The following is a 21224-nucleotide window of genomic DNA, read 5'->3' on the forward strand; positions in this document are numbered from 1 at the left end:
ATGCGCTATCCTTGTCAATTTTACATGCCTGTCTACAGCGACACGAGGGCACATACACTCTGCGTTATTTATATAGCTTATATTAGGAAGGATATGATGCCATTTGCAACTAGTAAACGCATATGAAGGCTCTAATAAATAGCTAGTCGAAAATAATGCCTATAGGTTATAAGGACTGGCGAGGAATTGCTCCAATCATAATACCATATATATTATAATAATAATATCATTTTTATTTAGTTATATATCATTTATAGATTATGGACTTTAATCTGAATCATAATCAAATGAGTATCCGCTATCCGAGTCTTCATCCGAATCCTCATCCGAGTCCTCATCATAAGAATCTTTGTCATCTGAGAATTCGGAATCCGAAGATTCAAAGTCCCCCTTTGACACAACGGAGCTATCGTCATCCGAACCTTCGGACTCATCAATACAGGCCAAGCTGTAGTTCAGGTAAGCGCCCATCGAATTTCCTAATTGTAACATCCCGGATAATATTACTAACCTGTCCAGCCCCATCATATCGTCGTAGGACGGGGGGAGATGCTCCCGGATGTCGAGGGACCTCGCGGCCTTGGCTAAATCCTCCCAGAACCTAGCCATGTAACGGAGAGGGTAGAATCTCGCAATTGAACAGTCCTTCGTGAAGAAGTTGAGTAAAAACACTCGATCATTCTCGCCGGGCATTTTAGAACAACTCACGTCAGTCAGTTCCCAGTCATCGTACCTCTGGACTCGTGCCGTAAGTACATTGTGCGGTTTGGCTATGGCCTCAATCTCAACGCCAAAATAATAAAACAACATAATTCAGGGAACGTTGCGCGGGCTCCTATGTCTATCGACAAGGCTCGACGATGTCGAACTCTATATTTCAAACTCAACTTCCCAGATACCTATACCGCGAGTCTTTCGCAGGCCGGGGGTACATACTTGATTGTCTTTGCGCTTCCAGCTATCGCGACTGGCTCAACTATCAACGCCATGGGCACTCCCCTGGGAATAGGCTCAATGCTCCTCCGGCTGCTACGGTACATGGCAGGCACAAAGGAACAAGGCTCGCACACTGTTTCGACAACTGTGCATACTGATTGGAGTTTTTCCACATCACTAACTGCAGCTGATATGTTATGCGTTGTCCTGCAACTCATAGACGGTGTTAGCAAAGTGCAGTTTTTGAGGCTCAGCTATGCTGTTAAATTGAACATCTGACCATTCGTGCATGGGCATGGACAATGGGGCTGCATTCCGCCCTGAAATTCCCTGAGGAATTCTGGCTCTGCAGGAGTTATGTAACCACCTGGATGGTGTGCTGTCAAGCCCATACATAGCCGAGTCCAATGAACACTGCTTAGGCGAAACTTAGGCGATAACGGCGCGCCAATGGCTGTTGTTGAGCTGCTTTGGGGTCGATAGCCCCCCTGGATGGTTCCCGGCGGATTTGCCAACCGTCTTTATCTAGCAGATAAGACCACAGCAGAAGGAGAATGAGGCTGGGGTCGAGCACGACGTGGTCGCGGGATAGTGTAGCAGCAACAAGTTTTAGGTGATAGCTTATCTCATGGCTTACCAGCAGGTTACGTTGCATATTACCTATTATTTCATCCTACAAAACTTCACAGAAGCAGGGGTCCAGAAGATGCAGTGCTAAGTTTGTTAGGCATAACTACGGCATAAACATGTCCAATAATACGACACGAGCCCTCCTTAACTATTGAAGTGATTTCAGGTCACAATAGAAGTTCAAGGGTTATCCGTAGACCCGTTTCGTGACCAAACCAGGCCAGACCCTTTTCTTTTAAGGCATTCCACCTAGAGTATTAGTCCTGGATTAATGGCTCAAGGCTTGTATAGTCTACCGACCCAGAGAAAAAGAATGTAAATCGCATGCTGCCTGGGTCTTCGGCTTCGTCGTGACGGCATCGCGTCGCTCGTATAAATACAGAAAAATCAGCTCCCTAACTCCTCGTGACCTATCGTATGACTCATCTTATCCCATTCCATATTTTCCATATGTCCTTGTAGTCCGCACTACTTCCTACGGGTTTCTTGCATCCCTGCTGGGCTCAGCCGCCTAGGGCAGGGGAGAACTGGCGACCATGCCACCGGTCCAGTAGTGAATTCCCTCCGGGCGCTATATAATCACAGCTCCACTATCTCCCATATTCTGGTGTTGGACTCTCGCGTGGGTAGCTGGTAGACCGACTTCTCCGATTTCCTTATGCGGGTACCTGATGAGCTGACTCCTCCGATTTCCTTGCGTGGGTAACTGGTGGACCGACTCCGTGTTTTTGGTGGAGGTAAAGCTGGGCCACCAGGGGCACGCAGAGACTGTCGACGGGTAACGTTGTGCACGGCCGGCCGGGTTCCGAGCAGAGGGTACAGAGCATTTTGGAAATAATCTTCCGGGACGCCCATGGTGGCGGCGTCTCTGATGCCGTAGTTCATGCGGTCGGTGTATTCAGTCCGAGGGTCACCAGGGGCAACGAAATCATAACTTATGTAGACCAGCACCCTAGGTTGGAGATAGGCTCTGCGTTTTCTACCCGACGTCATCTGCAGTTGTGAGGCGCCGATTGCCCGCTCCAGACTGCCGTCTTCTGCTAGCGACTGGGTCGATATCTGTAGTGCCCTCGGGGCCTGATGTAGGAGAAGGGGAAGGTAATCCTTTGAGTAGACGCCCTTGGACACACCCTCGCTTCTGTCTAGACGGGGCTCATCACCAACACCTAGCTCGTATACTAGACCATGGACCGTATAGCCACTGGCGGGGACGATATTGGCGAACCCCCTTTCGTTAATGAGCCAGCGGTAGTCGGGTAAGACAGCGCGTCCGACATAGTAGCTGTGTGGGCATCGCGTCGCCATCTGTTCCAGCCAGAGGTTGCTGCCATAGGCGAAGTAGAGCTGTCGACGCGCTGTCGAGGGTCTCGACATCGGTGTAAGTGGGTGCGGTGCGTATGTAGGGGAGACGAGAGCGCGTGAATAGTGGGAAACCGCAATCTGTGAGGATTTCTAGGTGAAGACGAATGTGCTTGTAACTCTCTGGCGAACTTTCGGGGATGGGAAATGATGGAAAATTGATGGAGGGGGTTCTGGTATCCGTGGTCGAACCAAAAGTTGTTTACTACCACCCACCTCACCACCATCTCTGACTTGACAGCATCAATGCCTACCTCGCCTGCCTACCTACCTACATGCAGGTCAATCGCTACCTTACTTACAGGGGTTATAGGGCGTGTGGGGAGTGTCAGCCTCTACGGCCCACCTGAATTGACCGTAATGCACATACCTATATTTATACCTACCTTCAACATCAAATTGATAGAGGTATATTCAGAGTCACATTCAGGGTTACCTTCGGTGCCAGCGTTACGACTTCCGCGTCTTTTCTAAATTGCTTGACTTCCGGGGGAGCATACAGTAAATACATGTACATACATACACTTATCTACGTACATTCGAGGTGGCGTGGGGCGTCTTAAGTTGAGCACTTCCTATTTAGGTAGGTAATATAACAACCAATTTAGGTAGCCCTCGCATTTTTAGGTCTCCCGCGCTCGCTTCCAGGTTAGAAACCATTAGCATTCAGTGTTTGTTGTTAGATAGAGGTTTCAATTTGCTCATATCAACAGCAACGTAGAGAGATGATGGAATGTCAGTCATGAGGTCGAGCGTTGAGCTGCCCGTCACCCCAAGCCGGGTTTCGTCGGGTATTAAAGAGTCTCGTCCTCTCGCCTTATCGCCCTCCGCATTACTCTGACCCAACCCGCCACGTCAATATCCTAGGCCAACACTTGAATGTAGCGGTATACGCTCAATCCGGAGGCAGCGCTACTGCACCTCTACGCCCGGCCAATACACAGGCTAGAACAGAGACGTCGGCGGCCCCGACGTCTCGCATGTCTACAATGTCGTACGCCGAAGCGGCCAGCAAGGGCGGAGCCAAACTGCCCACTAAATCTGCACTCAAAGCGAACCCAATAGGGTCGACAACCTTATAGGCACCATCGAACTATAACGCTACATCGGTGGCGACTATTAAAGCCCGAAAGGATATACGTATATTTGTAAGGTTGAACGAAAAAGCGCCTATATTTAGCTAGGTTAACGCTTATATAATTAGAATATTACTCCTATAATATTTAAGTTTTTTAAAAAACGTAATCTAAAACGTAGTATTAATAAAGATAGGTTAAGTAATTAAAGCTATAAACCTAATTATAAAAAATAAAATCTTAAAAGAAAAAAATATAGGAATAATTAAATTAATTTTATAAGTTTAAATTATAAAGCTATTAAAGAAATAGGTAATATATATAATATTATAAATTTTTATAATAATAATTAATTATATTATTAATATATTTATACCTATTATATAAATAATAATAATAAAAAAAATTAAAATATAATTAAGGGTAATTTTAATAAATATATATATATTATATAATAAAGTAAACCTATATATAGAAAAAGTTATATAAGTAGTTTTTTTTAAATAGTTAATATAGCAATTTAAATTATTTTTAATTAATAAGCTTTTATAATAAAAATAATATTAAACCTATATTATATAATATAATCTTAAATATTAAGGATATTATATAATTAAGTTTTATAATTAAAAGGTGCTATATAAAAATTATAATATATTAATAAAATAATATAAATTAATAATTAATAAAGTATATATAAACTTTTAATAATATATAAATTATTATAATTTATACTTTATTAATTATAAAGACTATTTATATAAATTAAAAAAGGTTAATAGTAATATAATCCTATTAATATAAATTAAAATAAAGGCTATTTAATATATTAATAAAAAAGTATATAATAATAAAAATATACTATTAATATTAATTATAATAAAAAAAGAAGCTATTATAATAAGTTAATTAAAATAATAAAGCAATAAAAATAAAAGGAAGGCTTTATTAATATTTTAAAAACTTATATTATAAAATTTTAATTTATAAAGATATACCCTTTAAAAACCTATTTAAAAAATTATCCTTATAAATTAATTAATAAAAGAATTATTTATAAATAATATTACTTTAAAATCTATATTTATAATTAATAAAAATGAAAAAATAAAGGAAAAATAAAAAGAAAATAATATAAAAGAGGAAATAATAATAGCTATAACAGTTAAATAATTAATTATACCGGTATTACTTTTATAAATTAAAAATATAAAGAAAGTAATAGTTATAATATATATTATAATTAAATTTATAAAAATTAATAAAAAAGTAATAAAGGTAATAAAAGTTATTTAAAAGAAATAAAAAAGTAAATTAAAAAGTAAAGTAAGGATTATTAAAGGAAACTTTAATTTATAATTAAAAACCATTTAAAAAAAAATAATAATATAAATAATTTATATTATTATATAAAATATAAGGTATAAAATGGATAATTATTTTATATTTTTATAAAAATGTTAAAAAAAAGAAATAAATATTATTATAATTATAAAATTATAAATAAATAAAAAAAAGAATAAAAAAATATAAATTTATTAAAGATATAAAAACTATAAGTTAATAAATATTTAAAATATTAAAAAATAGAATTAATTTAAAGTTATAATATATATTTAAATATAAAAAAAATTAAAAGTTAAAATAAAATATTTTATATATTATTAAAATTTAATATAATTAAATATTAATAAATATAAACTTTTAATATATTATAGGGTATTAAATATAAAGGTAGTAATAAATTATATTATAGTATTGGAACCTTTAAAAAATTATTTAATAATAGATAATTTAAATATATATTATTTAAATTAAGAATTAAAAATTATAACCCTTTATAAAGGGTAAAAGGTTTTAAAATAGTTAATAAAAATAGGTATATATTTTATAGGAAAATTAAGTAAATTAATATATAAAGTAAAATATATTATAAACTTACCTTTTTTAAATATATTTTATATTAATAATTAAATAGTAAAAGAATTAGAAATATTATTAAATTATAAACTATTAAATATAACCCTTTTATAAAAATAACTAATTAAACTTTAAGAAAAATAAAGGAAAATCTATATTAAAAACGAAAAATTAAAAAGATTATATAATATAATTAATATTAAGCTATATATATTATTAAATATTAATATTATAAATATACTTAATAAAGTAAAAAAAGTAGTTAAAATATTAATAAAGCTTATTTTAATATATATAAATATTATTAAAATTAATAAAGGTAAAAGGGGTAAGATTACCCTTTAATAAATATATAATTATATAAAAGTATAATTAGTATTTAAGGAAATTTAAAATATAAAAAATAAAAATATTATAAAGTAATAGTTTTTTTTAATAATATAAAAAGTAAAAATAGAATATTAAAAAGAAAGGATAAATAATATAAAGTTTAATAAAAACCTTATAAAAGTTATTAATTAATATTAATAAAGAAATATAATTAAAGTATTACCTTTTATAAATAATAAAAATGTTATAAAAGGTTAATAAAAAAAAGCGGAATACTTTATAAAAAGGATCCTTTAATAATTTAATATAAATAATAACCTATTAAAAGTTAATTTAAATAAACTTATAAAAATATTTAAACTAATAGAATAAAAGGAATTTAAATTTAAAATATAAGTATTTTAAATATTAAAGTTACTTTAAAATATTAAAGTTATAATAAATAAAGTAAAGAAATATATTATAAAAGTTATATTTATATTATTAAAGAAAGATTATATAATAATTAAATACTTTATAATAATATAATTAATAATAGAAAAATATTATAAAGCATTATTAAAAAAATACTTAAAATATAATACCTTTTTAAAGGTATAAAAATAAATTAATATAATTATATTATTAAAAGTAGGAAAAATGGACTTTATAACTTATAAATTATAAAAATTAATTGCTTTATTATTTTATATAGGGAAGGGATTAAAATAATTTATAATAAAAAGAATAATTTAAATAATATTTTAAATAGGATTAATTTATTTATAATATATAAAAGCTATATTTAAAAAGTTAATAATTAATTTAATAACTAATTTAATTTATAATATAAAACTAATATTAATTAATAATAAAGTAGTTATATTAATAATATTAAATATATAAGGTATATTTAATATATTATTATAAAATAAACTATTAAATAAAATATAAAAATAAAAGTAGCTTAATATAGCTATCCTATTAATTAAAAGCTTTTTAATTAAAAGAAAAGTTATTATATTTTTAAAAAATATATTAATAAATTTTAAAAAAGTTATATATAAAACTTTATAAAGCTTATTAATATTATTAATATTATATATATTATATATATATAAATTAATAAAAGGAGATTTTAATAAATAGGGTTATATAAATAACCTTAAAGTTTTAATTATAGGTAAAACCTTAAAGTAAAGTATTTAAAAAATGGAAAAATAGGTTAATAGGATTATTAAATATAAATAAAAGAATAAAATTACATTTATATTAAAAAAAATAAAAGTAATTTATTTTATAAAAGGAAAAATAAAAAATAACCCTATAATATATTTAAAAGATAATATAAAAATATAATTAATTCCTTTTATAAACCTTTTAAAACTTTAAAAGACTTTAATATTATAATAGTTTAGAATATTTTTAAATAGGAAATTAAAGTTTTAAAAATATATAAAAAAATAAATAATTAAAGGAATAAAAATTATAAATTATATATATATAATTTTAATAATTATTTAAAGATTATTAATAATAAAACTATAAAAAGTTATTAATACTATTTTATTATTAATATTCCTTTATAAATATAAAGTATAATATAAAAAAAGAATAAAATTAATAAATAAAATAATAAATAACAAAAAGGAAACTATAAATATTAAATTAAATAAATATATTTTAATAATATAAAGAGCTTTATTTAAAGTAATATAAAATATATTATTTATATAAAGAACTTTTTTTAAATATATACTTTTTATTATAAATAAAATATTAATAATAAATATAATATTAAAATAAGTTAAATATAGGTTTATTTTAAAGATTAAAATAATATATAAAATATACCTATTAATATTAAGGTTAATATTAAAAACAATTTAAAGAAAAAAAAAAGTAGGGTATATTTAATATATATATATATATTTATAAATAATAATAAATTTATTATTAAATATAAGAAGATTAATATTATATTTATTTAAATATTTAAAAGGATATATAAATAATTTTATAAAAGGTATAAAGAAAAAGGAAATAATAAAAGCTTTTAAATAATAATTTATAAAATAATTTATATTTAATATTATAATATTTTTAAATAAATTAAAAACTATAAAAGGTTTAAACTATAGTTATATTTTATATAAAGGGAAAAAGTTAATTATAAAAAGCTATAGAAAAATGGACCTTATTAAAGTAATTTTTAATATAAAAGTAATAAAAGCTTTATATATTTTATAAAAAGCTATAAAATAATACCTTATTAATATTATAATTATATTATATATAAATAATATAATAATATTATTAAATATATAAAAGAATACTTTAATATTATTATAATAAATATTTATTAAAATATATAAATTAATAAAAAAATGTAATATTAAATTATATTAAAGCTTAAAATATTATAATATTAAAGGTAATAAAAAAGTAAATATATAAGTTAAATATAGGGTTAATAAAGGGTTATTTAATTTAAAATTAATATTAATAGTAATAAAATTAAAAAAGATAATAAAATATTAAATAAAGGAAATAATAAAGAATTAAATTAAAGATAAAAAGATTAATATATTTAATAAATTTATAATTATAAAAATAAAATATAAATTAAAAAAGTACTTAAAAGTATTAAATTTATTAAAAAAAGCATTAAACTAATATTTAAATATAACCTTTATATATAAAGATTATTTATAATATTATAAAAAATTTAAACATTATAATATAAAAATATATTATATATATATTTTATATATTAAAGGTATAATTAAAAAGGGATTAAAATATATAATATATTATAAAATTATAAAAGCTTATAAAAATAAATAGCTTTAACTATTAAAATTAAAGTTAAAAAATAATAGTAAATTATAATTAATAAATAATTAATTAATAAAACTATATAACTTTAATATAATATTTTTTAAGGATTAATATAAATATTAAGCTTAATTAATTTAATACCCTTAAGAATTTTTAAAGTTTTATTAAATAATTAATTATTAGGAAAAGATTTACCTATTTTTTTAATTAAAAGGAAAGTAATACTATATAATAAAGGATTTAAGGAAAATAAGGAAGATAGAAATAAAAAAGGAAGGGGAAAGTAAAAAGGAATTAAAGGTAATATTCCTTTAAACTTTTTAAATATAATAACTTTTTTTAAATTATAATAAATAGAAAAATATAAAAATAATAAAAAACGATAAAATAATAAAAATAAGCTATAAAAATAGCTATTAAAAACGATTATTAATAATTAATAAATAATAAGGTAAAGGTAAAAGCTTAAATCAATAAAAAATATTATATTAAATATAGTAATAAAAAATAAAGGAACAAATAACCTTTAATTTAATAGATTAAACTATAGTAATTATAAATAATAAAATGTTAAGCTTACGGAAGGTATAATTTAATAATTTAATTACGATAAAAGGGATATAGAAAGGGAAGACCGGAAAAGGGAGATTTAACAGAAACCTTATAGGAATAACTTTATGTAACCAACCTAGCTATAGCTCACTACGTCCTAGTACCCCAAGGGAGGTCAGAGTTACGGCGGATAGACTGCCCCTCACGACGTTAAAAACTACAACAACAACAACAACTGACCCAACCCGCCGCTATGGAGTAGGTACTTGAATTCAGTCTTTGCGCCCAATAGCTCTGATCCTCCCGATCGGGCCGGTGATTTTACAGCGTCTACTTTGGATGATAACGAACTGAATTTGCTCTGGCCTGTCTCATTTCCTCGCCAAGAGCTTCTGTGCGTCGACCCGAACAATGATGCGGCCGCTGTTCGGCGCCGTGGCATCAAGTTGGATGCATGCATGTCTATCCAACGTCCAGTTGAACGGGCCGGGCCGCGTGCTAGCACCATCCAGCTCCGCCCGATATACTTGAGCCCCACCCGCGATGCCGGGGAAGAGCCGGGAATAGGCGTCTCGGAAGTGTTTGATGGCGAGCTCGTTCGCCAGTTCCAAGTCCCACGACGTTGCCAGGATGTCGAAGCGTGGTATCGAGCCGGGTTTGTCTTCGTTGGCATAGACGACATAGGTCATCTGGTATTCATTCAGCGTGGCCTTAGGGCACGCTGACTTGATCGCGCCTAACATGTCCGCCGGAAGATCGAGGCCTGAGTCCGTATGCCGCTCACGATTGGCATAATGTAGCTCTTGGAAGTCCACAAGGTCAAGGGCACCGCTTTCGACCTCGGAGACTAGAGGTTGTGGTCTCTCAGGAGCTGCGATAGCGTCAGATGTAAATAGGGGTAGGTGCCTTTGCGGACACAGTTTGACTTACTCGGCCCCCCAACTTCCCCCAGGCGCTTGGTCTTAGCCTTCATTGAACCACCATCACCATGTGGCTTGGCTACGCTGCCCCCTCCTCTGAGGTGATTTGGACCGGACAGAGTTTCATTTCTCTTTTCCAAGCATGGATTGACATATTTGTCCACGAACGACCGAGATACCCCTAAGATTTCCGCGTCCAAAATTGCCTTTTTCATGCGTAGAACGTACTCCTCACGGATCGGGCCGTCAGTGGTGTATTTCTCGCTCACATAAACTAGCGCCTTGACATCCTTGATGTCACTAGGCTCGTTATTATTAGCATAGTCGGGGTTTGAAGCACTTGTTTTTCGATCCATGGATGTCTCTGGGGTCATCCGATCTAAGGTATCACTTAGACTTAGACCTTGCGATATCGACCCCGTGGTTTCTTGCACACTCCCCAACTGTGCGATTAATTCAGCGACTTCGAAAGATTTTCGGGTTTCGAAGTTTCGGTGAGGTTCAAAAGCAACTTTCAACAAGTGCTTCTGGTAAAAGCCTTTACCCACGCCCTCGGAGCGATCTAGTGATCTCTCATCTTTCGGATTGACGAGGTAAAGGAGACCCTCCACAGAGTCATCGGGGGATCGTACCACATTGGCAACCCCCCGATCATTGATTTGCCATCTGTAGCCAGATAGCACGGCTTTTCCTTTGAAAATACTTGCAGGGCACCGATTAGCCATCTGCGTGAGATGAAGGTTGCTGCCGTAGGCGAAATAGAAGCTGCCGCCCTCCATGACTGGACGCCTGAAAGGGGGACTTTTCTTCGAACTTGACGTGAAGAAACTCATTTTTGCTATGAATAGGGTCAGCGCCTTCGAAAGAAATCGCGGCTAGTCAAGTCTGAGTGCTGGTTCGGAGAGGATGATTCAGTAGGCAGCCCGCAATGAACAACATGGGGTTGAGGTGTACCCCGATTCTGGTGTTGAATTAGGTAAGCACGTTTAATTCGCTGCGACCTGAGAAGGGCTCCGTGCGAAGTAAGAACTCAGATCGTGGACGTTAATGTACCTCATAAGTCAACAAGGAGCTGGACTTCAGTCGACCCAAGCTGACCCACCCAGATGCAACATGAGGCTGATGCTTTTGTGTCTTTCCCCGAGATAGTAGAGAATCAACCACTTGTTGAAGCGATGTAGCCGCTGAGGCTTGCCTACGGTAAACCACATCACCTACGCATACACGCCCGTCCGTTGTTCAAAACGGGCAGGTCATTCAAGTAGTTTCACCGCCCTGATTGGGAGCGATGGCTGACTTCCGCCGGCCTTTGCAGCCTGATCGCGTACTCGCTGCAAGTCTGCATGTGCCGATATTAAAGCGACCGGTGATATACATGAGCCATGGCTCTTTCAGATTTGATCCGACACCAAACTTATGGTTTCTCTGTCCAGAGCAACTTCTGGCCTGTGTCGGTAGTACATAAATGCCCTGAGTTTTCGATATACCATCCAAACTAGTTGTGAGACCATCCTCGAAGCACTCACCCGTCATGGCAGATTACCATTTTGGTATCGAGATTGAGGTGCGCGTGGAGCCGCACAAGATTAGACCTCCGTTGAGCGAAAAGCATGCCTTGTATTATGGGAAGCTTGCAGCGGCCCTTAGAAAGAGAGGGTTGGAAGCCAAAGCAGACGACCTAGCGGGGAAATATCGAAAACATCCGGAACATTATGACAAGTGGTATGTGGTGAGTACCCGACTTTTATTGATTAAACGGTACCACACCTCAGGCAATCCTAGAAGAAATAGCTTTGAAGACTAACACTATATGTTTTTATCATAGACGAAAGATGGTTCTCTTGGGAACCCCCAAAACCTCAGTAAGCTGGCTATGCATCGTCGCTTTCTCGTCTTCGGTCATAGCACCTGAGAAGATACAATCATTGACAGCTAGCCGACAGTTCCGATGGAAGTGGTCTCCCCTGTCTTGAGCTGCAGACAAGATTGGGAAGAAGAGATCGACGTCTTCTGGCTAGCAATGCGCGCTGTATTCCACATGCCGGAACGATCGCCACTATGCGGAAGCCACATCCATATATCGAGGAGTTTGGGCAAGCGGTTCACCCTCTCCCAGCTCAAGTCGATTGCCTATGGAATCGTGATATACGAGCCGCTTATCGTTAGTCTGCTCATGTCGAACCGCGTAAACAATAAATACTGCAAGGTGAACACTGTGAATTCGTCCCGGCTTAGGCAGTGTGGCTCCAACACGCGGGCGGTTGCGAAGCTTATCAAGAGTGCCACTGATACCGAAATGCTGAAAGACATCATGCAGGACAGTAGGTATGTCCTGTGGAACTTCGACAACATCGTTCCCGGACGTTCGGGCACCATCGAGTTCAGAGGCGGGAGATGCCTGCGGGGAGAAGTCCGAACCAAACGGTGGATTGCCTTTACCATAGCAATGGTTCACGCCTTCCTCACCATGGTACGCGAGAGCACTAAAGATAGAGTTGCACACAAACTGACTTACATATCAGGATGATATCAGCCATCCTGATAGGATTTCGATCTCGACCTGGAGCCCGGAGGGGTTCTATGAGACAGTCAAAAAGAGCACCAGACAGCTATGCATGCGGGACCTTCTCCCCAAAGATTTCGAAGTGTTGAATGAGACCAAGAGGGAGGACTAATAGAGGGCATAGCGGAGAAGCAAACAGGAGTCAGGAGACTGATGTTAAGTGCCCCGAGATGTTCTACCTGGTTGGACATCAGGCTGAGAAGAGGACATACTACAAGCGTGATTCCATGGGTCTTGCCAGTCTATCTGACGGCGGGGAGTTTTGGAAGGATAGAGGTTTCCCGCCGCCAGTTAGCATTAGTGTCACGGAACGAGTATATGGAGTATAGTACATTATACCCTTGCGCTACCAAAAGGTAAACGACGTAATCAGGTCGAAACCCAGTGTCTCTATACTTGACTATATAGTACTGTAACATCCTGCGTGTATGTCACAGTACTATAGCTGAGTGTAGAGACGCAGGGTCTCGACCTGATTACACGTGGTTTACCTTTTGGTAGCGTAGCGGTATAGAACTACACTCCTATTCTCGTTCCGTGACAGTGTAGCTGTTTCAGTGAGTCTTCCAATGCCTTCTGTCCGAATGAATGAGTTGGAATCTCCGGTGTAGTCGCAGATAGTAGCTAAATTATTCAACATTTCGAAGGCGCGCTGAATCTCCGTGGGTGCAGTGTCAGCCGTGTCGTCGCTTTCCCATATAGAGTGGGAAAGCTTCAAGGTTATGAGAGCATGATGAACAAGCCAGCTCGTGTGAGCGATGCTATAGTCGCTCTGTTGTGGAAGTTGCGGGGGTAGAATAACATATTGATTATGTATTCCATAGCACTATGTGGCATCGGCATGAATCATGATATACCCATAGTCCACGGTGCGGCCGACTTGCAGCTCGGCCTGGCCTCCTTCACCGAAAGCCCCATGTCACACTGATGAGTGGATGAGGCGAAGAACGGAAGGGCAGGGAGAAATGATGTACACAAGTCGGTAGGTAAGACTCGAGCTTTGTGATGATGAATGACCTGGGAAGGCAGATCTTTGAATATCCCACGATTAGCTCAGGGAGTTCGAGTGAGTGAATGGAAGACAGAGCGAGGAAACTGCTGTGGTGGCTTGTTTGTCTTCTGGTTCTCGTATTGGCCCATTCATCGGTCGAATGAGTCAGCAGGTACTTTATCAACCATGTCAATTGAAAGCAGATTTGATACTGAAATTGTCTTCAATAAAGGCACATTCATGCTGTTGTGGTTGATTTTACCGTGTACCTAAGTAGTAGTGTAAGTACCAAGAAGTCACTGCCAGCTGGCTGGAGACAGAGTCGGGTGTCAGCTAGTCACTCGTCTTTGTCAGGAGACAAACAGGGAGACAATTTACCCCCGAAAATTATCGACCCACCAACCTTGAACGGGTCAGACCCCACCTGCCTTTCCATTACCAAACACCCACCCGCGCGATCTGGAAACCGCACCTCACAATTCAACGCGTCGCGTTATCTGAGCCTGGTCAGATCCCAGTGCCATCGAACCCACAGACATCCAAGAAGCTGTCCGCCCTCCACGCGCAGATCTGCATCCCTTCACCCCATATAAATTGCCAGCGCCTGTATTTTGCATTCCACTTTGTTGATTTCTCGATTTCATGTTATGGCGCCCTCCGGAGAAGCCTTGGAAAGACACCTTCAAGAGGCTACGCGCCAACTGTACTCTGCCGATCCCGGCGCCGTGACCGTCAATTCAGTTCGTCAGCGTGTCGAAGAACAGGACAGTCTGGAGAAGGGCTTCTTTGTGACACCAGAATGGAAAGCTCGCAGCAAGACGTTGATCACTGAATATGTCGTAAGTTAGCTTTACTTTAATACACTCTACAAGCTCGCGCGCGCCATTCAATTGACCGAGTTCTATACAGCAAAACCTAATGGCAAACGACTCCCCGTCCTCCATTCGAGAAACAAAAGCCGAACAAGATACCAAGCATGCTGTGAAACGATCCTCGAGCGACGAGCCATCTCCATCCCCTGTCGCGAAGCGTCAAAAGAGAGCTGGGTCTACTGCAACATCCAGGAACTCTAAGCCAAAGAAAGAGTCTTCCAGTCCAGCGCTCAGCGCTCTAAGCGATTCGGATGTGGAGTCTAAGACAACTAAGAAAGAGCCTGCACAGAAGCAGGAGTCAGACTCGGAATTAAGCGACCTTGACTTATCAGAACAAGACTTAAAGCAGGACCAGAAATCGAAAAAGCCAACTGCGACCCGAAAATCTAAAAAGGAGGAGTCGGAATCCGAGCTCAGCGACCTCAGCTCATTCGAAGACAAGCCGAAAGCGACAAAGAAACGTGGGCGTAAATCAAAGAAGCTGGGAGAATCAGAGGATGATGAGAAAGATACTAAAACTTCGACATCGCGATCGAAGCGCAAAGAGTCTATCGCTAAGACGAAGCGAACTACGAAACGCACTAAGGTCAAATCAGATAATGAGGACGAGATGGGCGTGGAGGATGATGTTGAAATGAACAAGAGCAACGAAAATAAAAGCGCCAAAGACGCAGATTCGGGGGATGAGGCCAAGCCAGAGGAGAGTGCAATTAAGCCAACTGTAGACGACTCGGACTCATCTTTGTCATCGGTACTCGACGAACCGCCCCCAAAGAAAAGAAAGGGCAGGGGTGCCGCAAAAGAAGCACCCAAATCCAAGCAATCTACGTCCAAAGAAGCGACGGGAGATGAGATAGAGATCAAGAAGCTGCAAGGCCAGCTCGTTAAGTGCGGAGTTCGCAAAATATGGGGCATCGAACTGAAAAAATACGGCGGTGACGGTAAAGCGAAGATTAGACATCTCAGAAACATGCTTCGTGATGTGGGAATGGATGGCCGTTTCTCGGAGGCGAAAGCAAGAGAGATCAAGGAGAGGCGAGAACTGATAGGCGAGTTGGAAGCTGTCAACGAGATGAACGAGCTTTGGGGACTCGAAGGCCGCGGTGGGCGTGCATCACGCAGCAAAGCGGTGCGCAAATCACTAAAAGAGGAAACAGATGAAGATGACGATGATGATCATGATGGTGATGAGAAGAAATCAAATGAGACGGATGAGAAGGACATCGAGGTTAAGGCTGCTTCGCGAAAATCTAAGAGGATGGCGGACCTTGCATTTCTTGGCAGCGACAGTGAGTCGGAATGAGGAGTCATGTCAATGGTTGGTGGGTTTAATGAAAATGGTTTTTATTTGGTTGGGTGTGCCATGGTTCAAAGTACGTTATGGATGGTATCGTGGTCACGGCGTTCTTAACGTTTCGCTATTTTGTAGCATTCATGCGCTGAGCTATCAAACTAAAAACCGCGACCGACCCCATGAACAAGACGGCATTGTAGAACTGGGCTATGTCAGTTCCGAGTAGCCATCTTTGATGCTTAATGAATGTCAAGAAGCGGTGATAAAACTGAGTACTTACAGCGCGCCGTGACACTTCTCGTTCTTCGTCGTCCGACCTGGCATCGATGAAGAGTCGTCGGAGATTTGGGAAGCTGGCCTATTTTCATGAGATGAGATGAGATGAGATGAGAAGATTCACCGGAGCCAAAGCTCCAGGTAGCTAGAGGGGTTTTAAGCTTTACTTACCATATCTATTCGAACTGGCGACAGCACGGCAAATCCCTTATGTAATCATTCAGAACCAGGCGTCCTCTTAAAATATCGGACTGAGACGTCAATGCCTGTGAGCTTGAGCGGTTCACTTAGGTAGGAGAGCGTGTAGTGTGGCTGAGGCACATAGGTAAGGTGAGCCTGAATGGTTACCTAAGGAGGTACCTAGAAGTACCTAGAGGTACCTACCTAGGTACAGTAGCTCCTAAAGTTCAAGACAGAACCTCCTCCAGCCTCAACTGTGGCTGCCTAGAAGCTGCCAACGGAGCCATACCGCAACAACCTTGAACTACCCGATGCTAGTCCAGGATCCACGTCGCCAATTGACCGACCATACAAGTCCCTTTCCGACCACATCACTATCTCGACGTTATTTAGACACCTTCGGTCCACGCTGCCATTCCCTACTACTCTAAAGCCTACCAACACGAAGCCGACGTTGTGATATTGGATGTTCTCACGCTAAGCCCTGGAAGGGCACCCCCGATTCTCCCAGTCCGCCAATCTACCAACTGAACGAACCCCCTTTTGTCCAGCTTCTATAAGTACCTGCATCGAGTTCCAGCAATCACTACATCATGGCGGTCAACCGCATTAGAGGTGCTTTTGCACCGCCGAGAAAGGGCGAGACATTTGAACTGAGGGCTGGGCTGGTGTCTCAATATGCCTGGGAGCGGAAAGAGAGTATTCAAAAGACTATCATGGCCATGACCTTGGGCAAGGATGTATCTCAGCTCTTCCCTGATGTCTTGAAGAATATTGCCACAGCGGACCTGGATCAAAAGAAGTTGGTCTACTTGTATCTGATGTGAGTGCCACTTCGGCCGCGAGGCGATTCAGTATGCCCTATTGCTGTTCAAGCTGACACGAGGAAAAGGAACTATGCGAAATCACATCCTGACTTGTGCATTCTTGCCGTCAATACGTTTGTCCAAGACTCTGAAGATCCAAACCCCCTCATAAGAGCGCTCGCGGTTCGGACGATGGGGTGCATTAGGGTAGACAAAATGGTGGATTACATGGAGGAACCCTTGCGGAAAACATTACGAGATGAGTCGCCTTACGTACGAAAGACGGCAGCAATTTGCGTCGCCAAACTTTTCGACTTGAACCCGACCATGTGCATCGAGAACGGCTTCCTCGAGACGTTACAGGAACTGATTGGGGACTCTAACCCAATGGTAGTGGCAAACTCCGTACAAGCACTAGCTGAGATTGCCGAGACAGCACCGGAGACGAGGGCATTGGTCATAACACCGCAGACACTGAAAAAGCTGTTGATGGCGTTGAATGAGTGTACTGAATGGGGTCGCGTCACCATCCTCTCAACACTAGCCAACTACCCCCCTCAAGACGTCAAAGAATCCGAACACATTTGCGAAAGAGTAACACCGCAGTTTCAACACGTTAATCCGAGCGTCGTGCTTGCTGCTGTCAAGGTGGTTTTCAGTCATATGAAGCTTATTAACCCTGATCTTGTGCGGCAGTACTTGAAGAAGATGGCACCACCTTTAGGTGAGTTGAAATTTGCTTTGCTACTGTCCTGAGTACTGATGAAAGATCGTAGTCACACTGGTGGCTTCTGCGCCCGAGGTTCAATATGTTGCTCTTCGGAATATCGATCTGCTTCTGCAAGCTAAACCTGATATCCTCAGCAAAGAATTACGCGTGTTCTTTTGCAAATACAACGACCCCCCATATGTCAAGCTAGAGAAACTTGAGATTATGGTCAGGATAGCGAACGATAAGAATTATGAACAATTACTAGCGGAGTTGAAAGAATATGCCTTGGAAGTTGATATGGATTTCGTACGGAGAGCGGTCAAGGCCATAGGTCAAGTCGCTATCAAAATCGAGAGCGCGAGCGAGAAGTGCGTCAACGCGCTGTTGGATCTGATTGCCACGAAAGTCAACTACGTGGTTCAAGAGGTGATTGTAGTGATTAAAGATATTTTGCGGAAATATCCTGGGTATGAGGGTGTCATACCAACCCTTTGCAACCATATCGACGAGCTGGATGAACCAGATGCGCGCGGTGCGTTGATATGGATTGTTGGCGAATATGCGGAAAAGATCAACAATGCCGACGAGATCCTGGCAAGCTTTGTTGATGGGTTCATGGAGGAGTTCACACAGACGCAGTTGCAGATTCTAACTGCGGTTGTCAAGCTGTTCTTAAAGAAGCCAAGCAACAACCAAGGCTTAGTACAAAAGGTCTTGCAGGCGGCAACAGCCGAAAATGACAACCCTGATATTCGGGATCGAGCCTATGTTTATTGGCGCCTCTTGTCTGGGGACCTGGAGGTGGCTAAGGTACAAAATTCTACACCTTGAATAACCTTGACACAAAAGCTGACCAAGTATAGAACATCATTCTATCGCAAAAGCCGGCTATCTCCACAACCATGACCAGTTTACCGCCAGCATTGCTAGAGCAGCTGCTAGCCGAGCTGTCTACTTTGGCATCTGTTTACCACAAGCCCCCAGAGTCATTTGTTGGCAAAGGCCGTTTCGGCGCCGACGAAATCCAGCGCGCAGCTATTCAAGAACAGCGGCAAAACGCAGCCGAAAACCCCATTGCTGCCTCGGTTGCGGCTGCTCAGAACGGCGCACCCGCGCAAAATAATATCGAGAACCTACTGGATATTGACTTTGACGGTGCTGCCCCGGCCTCACAAGAGCAGAACTCGGCGAGTGCTACGCCGGAGCGCGTGGCTAGCCCCGCAAACGCTGCCGGCCAATCCAGCATGGCTGATATGATGGGCTTATTCGATGCGCCGGCCCCAGCCCAGAATAATGACATGGGTCCTAGCGGCGCGAACGATATGATGAATGGATTCGCCGGGCTGGACTTGGGCGGATCAAGCCAGCCCCCACCTGCTTCCGCGCAGCTTGGCCACGGCAACCCAGATCAGAAGAAGAATGCTAATGATGACCTGCTAGGTCTCTTTTAGTTGATTGGGGGGCAAAACTCTCTTAAGGTAGACGAGAACCCACGGCGCCTCGACGGAGGTATATGTACACAGGGATAAATATTTTGGCTCCGTGAAGGGTGGGCAGGGCAGGGCAGTTTGTTGGAGCAAAAGGCGAATAGTATTTCCCCTTTCGTTGACGGAAACGAAAAAACACGGGTTTTATTATCGTACCTAAGACATACATGGTGGTTGCAATTAACTTCAAGTTCAACATTATGGGGATTGAAGAGCCGAACGCTGATATGCCTAATCCGATCTATAGATACAAAAACTGTGGAATTGGCAGTCTCGCTCGTTCCGTGTCTGGATTTCCCTCTCTCTGTGCGCTATTTTGTGATTCCCGTAGCCTTTGGTATGTAGGGGCGGCTCTGCTGTGCCGTGGCCCCGAAAATCCTAGATCCAGCTTGTCAGGGCAGATTTTGCCTGTCGATTCATTCATCCCCTGGATATATGCCCTTACCATATCCTCCCACTCTCGGCTCGGCGTTTATTTGCTCATTACTGGTATTTCCTTTCTCCCTGCATTCCTCATCTCATTTCTTCCCTTCATCCATCCATCCTCTTTCCTCCTTCAAGCATTCACCCCGTCCACCTTACCCCCCACCGTGCCGTCCAGCGGTGGATGCGGCTCGCCGCTACCCTCCTGCGTAGACGGCGCGCGCGCCTTCTCCCATTCCTCGGGCGTCTGGCATTTCGCGCTCCAGGCGTGGATGGCGGCGATCTCGTCGCGCAGCGCCGCGTTGACGGCGCGGTGTCGCTTCAGACTGCTTTGGCCGGCGAATAGGGGGGATACGATTAGGGAGGTGAAGGATTGGCCGCAGCCGCCTGTTTTTGTTGTTTTTGGATATTAGCGCGAGGGAGGGATGGTTCTTGGGGGATTTGGTGTATGTGGTTACGATCATTGTGGGATGTGGAATGCGACTTACCTGACATGTCGGTTACTTCGACATGGGTTGCTTTGAGACGCTCTGTCAGGGCGGTCTTTAGCGATTCTTCTGTTATGGATGTTGTGCTGGCCATGGTATTTTCTTCCTGATGGTATGGATTGTCTTTTTGGAGATTTATAGGATTCGATTAGTTTTACTGCTGTTCTTTTCCGCAGGTAGGTAATTGCTTCTGATTTGATGTGTAAGCGTTGTTGCGATCTCGCTGTATGCGCCCCGCGATGATGTAGCGGGTGGTTGTAGCGGGGTAGGTAGGTAACCTATGGTGGGGCCTTGCTTCAAGCACTTACATGCACAGATCAATGCATAGGTGCCATACCTATCATCAATAATTGATAGAAAACAGTTCAAAGTCCCATTATTATGTAGTTAGCTCGATTATTCATATGGTAGAGCGAAGGGTAGAAGCTCCGTTCATTCAAGTTTCGATCGCCGTGTTTAGCCCACCTACTCTCTACGCATATTATTATTATATATACCTAAGGTAGGTAGTTAGTTCTTGGCACTATCACCATCTTTCCACAAGCTCTCGCTCCGATATCTTCTCCCAAGGCTGCTCAATTATCAGCAA

The 21224-nt window shown here is 39.2% G+C and overlaps 8 protein-coding genes across 8 annotated transcripts; 3 read left to right on the forward strand and 5 right to left on the reverse strand.

The window, feature by feature from the left end:
- Positions 1 to 267: 267 nt before the first annotated feature.
- F5B22DRAFT_650737 (uncharacterized protein) lies at positions 268 to 693 on the reverse strand (the record flags this gene model as incomplete). Its single annotated transcript, XM_047979358.1, has 2 exons — positions 268 to 448; positions 512 to 693. 2 exons carry the CDS (start codon positions 691 to 693, stop codon positions 268 to 270), a joined length of 363 nt encoding a protein of 120 aa, XP_047826584.1.
- Positions 694 to 1642: 949 nt separating this feature from the next.
- Positions 1643 to 3344, reverse strand: F5B22DRAFT_623896 (uncharacterized protein). The gene has a single exon (XM_047976086.1). It carries the CDS (start codon positions 2938 to 2940, stop codon positions 2146 to 2148), a length of 795 nt encoding a protein of 264 aa, XP_047826585.1. The 5' UTR covers positions 2941 to 3344; the 3' UTR covers positions 1643 to 2145.
- Positions 3345 to 9646: 6302 nt separating this feature from the next.
- On the reverse strand, positions 9647 to 11588 carry F5B22DRAFT_450413 (uncharacterized protein). The gene is made up of 2 exons (XM_047971955.1): positions 10554 to 11588; positions 9647 to 10494 (listed from the first exon to the last, which is right to left on the reverse strand). Exons 1-2 carry the CDS (start codon positions 11374 to 11376, stop codon positions 9995 to 9997), a joined length of 1323 nt encoding a protein of 440 aa, XP_047826586.1. The 5' UTR covers positions 11377 to 11588; the 3' UTR covers positions 9647 to 9994.
- A 137-nt stretch (positions 11589 to 11725) lies between these two features.
- Positions 11726 to 13668, forward strand: F5B22DRAFT_450365 (putative amidoligase enzyme-domain-containing protein). Its single transcript, XM_047971954.1, has 4 exons — positions 11726 to 12272; positions 12369 to 12405; positions 12487 to 13013; positions 13066 to 13668. Exons 1-4 carry the CDS (start codon positions 12075 to 12077, stop codon positions 13216 to 13218), a joined length of 915 nt encoding a protein of 304 aa, XP_047826587.1. The 5' UTR covers positions 11726 to 12074; the 3' UTR covers positions 13219 to 13668.
- A 1076-nt stretch (positions 13669 to 14744) lies between these two features.
- On the forward strand, positions 14745 to 16272 carry F5B22DRAFT_650741 (uncharacterized protein; the record flags this gene model as incomplete). Its single annotated transcript, XM_047979359.1, has 2 exons — positions 14745 to 14936; positions 15007 to 16272. The coding sequence occupies 2 exons, from the start codon at positions 14745 to 14747 to the stop codon at positions 16270 to 16272; spliced, it is 1458 nt and encodes a 485-aa protein (XP_047826588.1).
- A 52-nt stretch (positions 16273 to 16324) lies between these two features.
- On the reverse strand, positions 16325 to 16827 carry F5B22DRAFT_450554 (uncharacterized protein). Its single transcript, XM_047971956.1, has 2 exons — positions 16711 to 16827; positions 16325 to 16621 (listed from the first exon to the last, which is right to left on the reverse strand). Exons 1-2 carry the CDS (start codon positions 16711 to 16713, stop codon positions 16388 to 16390), a joined length of 237 nt encoding a protein of 78 aa, XP_047826589.1. The 5' UTR covers positions 16714 to 16827; the 3' UTR covers positions 16325 to 16387.
- A 155-nt stretch (positions 16828 to 16982) lies between these two features.
- Positions 16983 to 19790, forward strand: F5B22DRAFT_450587 (Adaptor protein complex beta subunit). Its single transcript, XM_047971957.1, has 4 exons — positions 16983 to 17542; positions 17612 to 18249; positions 18302 to 19047; positions 19101 to 19790. The coding sequence occupies exons 1-4, from the start codon at positions 17313 to 17315 to the stop codon at positions 19686 to 19688; spliced, it is 2202 nt and encodes a 733-aa protein (XP_047826590.1). The 5' UTR covers positions 16983 to 17312; the 3' UTR covers positions 19689 to 19790.
- Positions 19715 to 21027, reverse strand: F5B22DRAFT_450613 (bola domain-containing protein). Its single transcript, XM_047971958.1, has 2 exons — positions 20636 to 21027; positions 19715 to 20534 (listed from the first exon to the last, which is right to left on the reverse strand). Exons 1-2 carry the CDS (start codon positions 20727 to 20729, stop codon positions 20281 to 20283), a joined length of 348 nt encoding a protein of 115 aa, XP_047826591.1. The 5' UTR covers positions 20730 to 21027; the 3' UTR covers positions 19715 to 20280.
- Positions 21028 to 21224: the final 197 nt, after the last annotated feature.

The sequence above is a fragment of the Xylaria bambusicola genome (genome assembly GCF_022495145.1).
Source record: "Xylaria bambusicola strain CBS 139988 unplaced genomic scaffold F5B22scaffold_58, whole genome shotgun sequence".
Classification (NCBI taxonomy): domain Eukaryota; kingdom Fungi; phylum Ascomycota; class Sordariomycetes; order Xylariales; family Xylariaceae; genus Xylaria; species Xylaria bambusicola.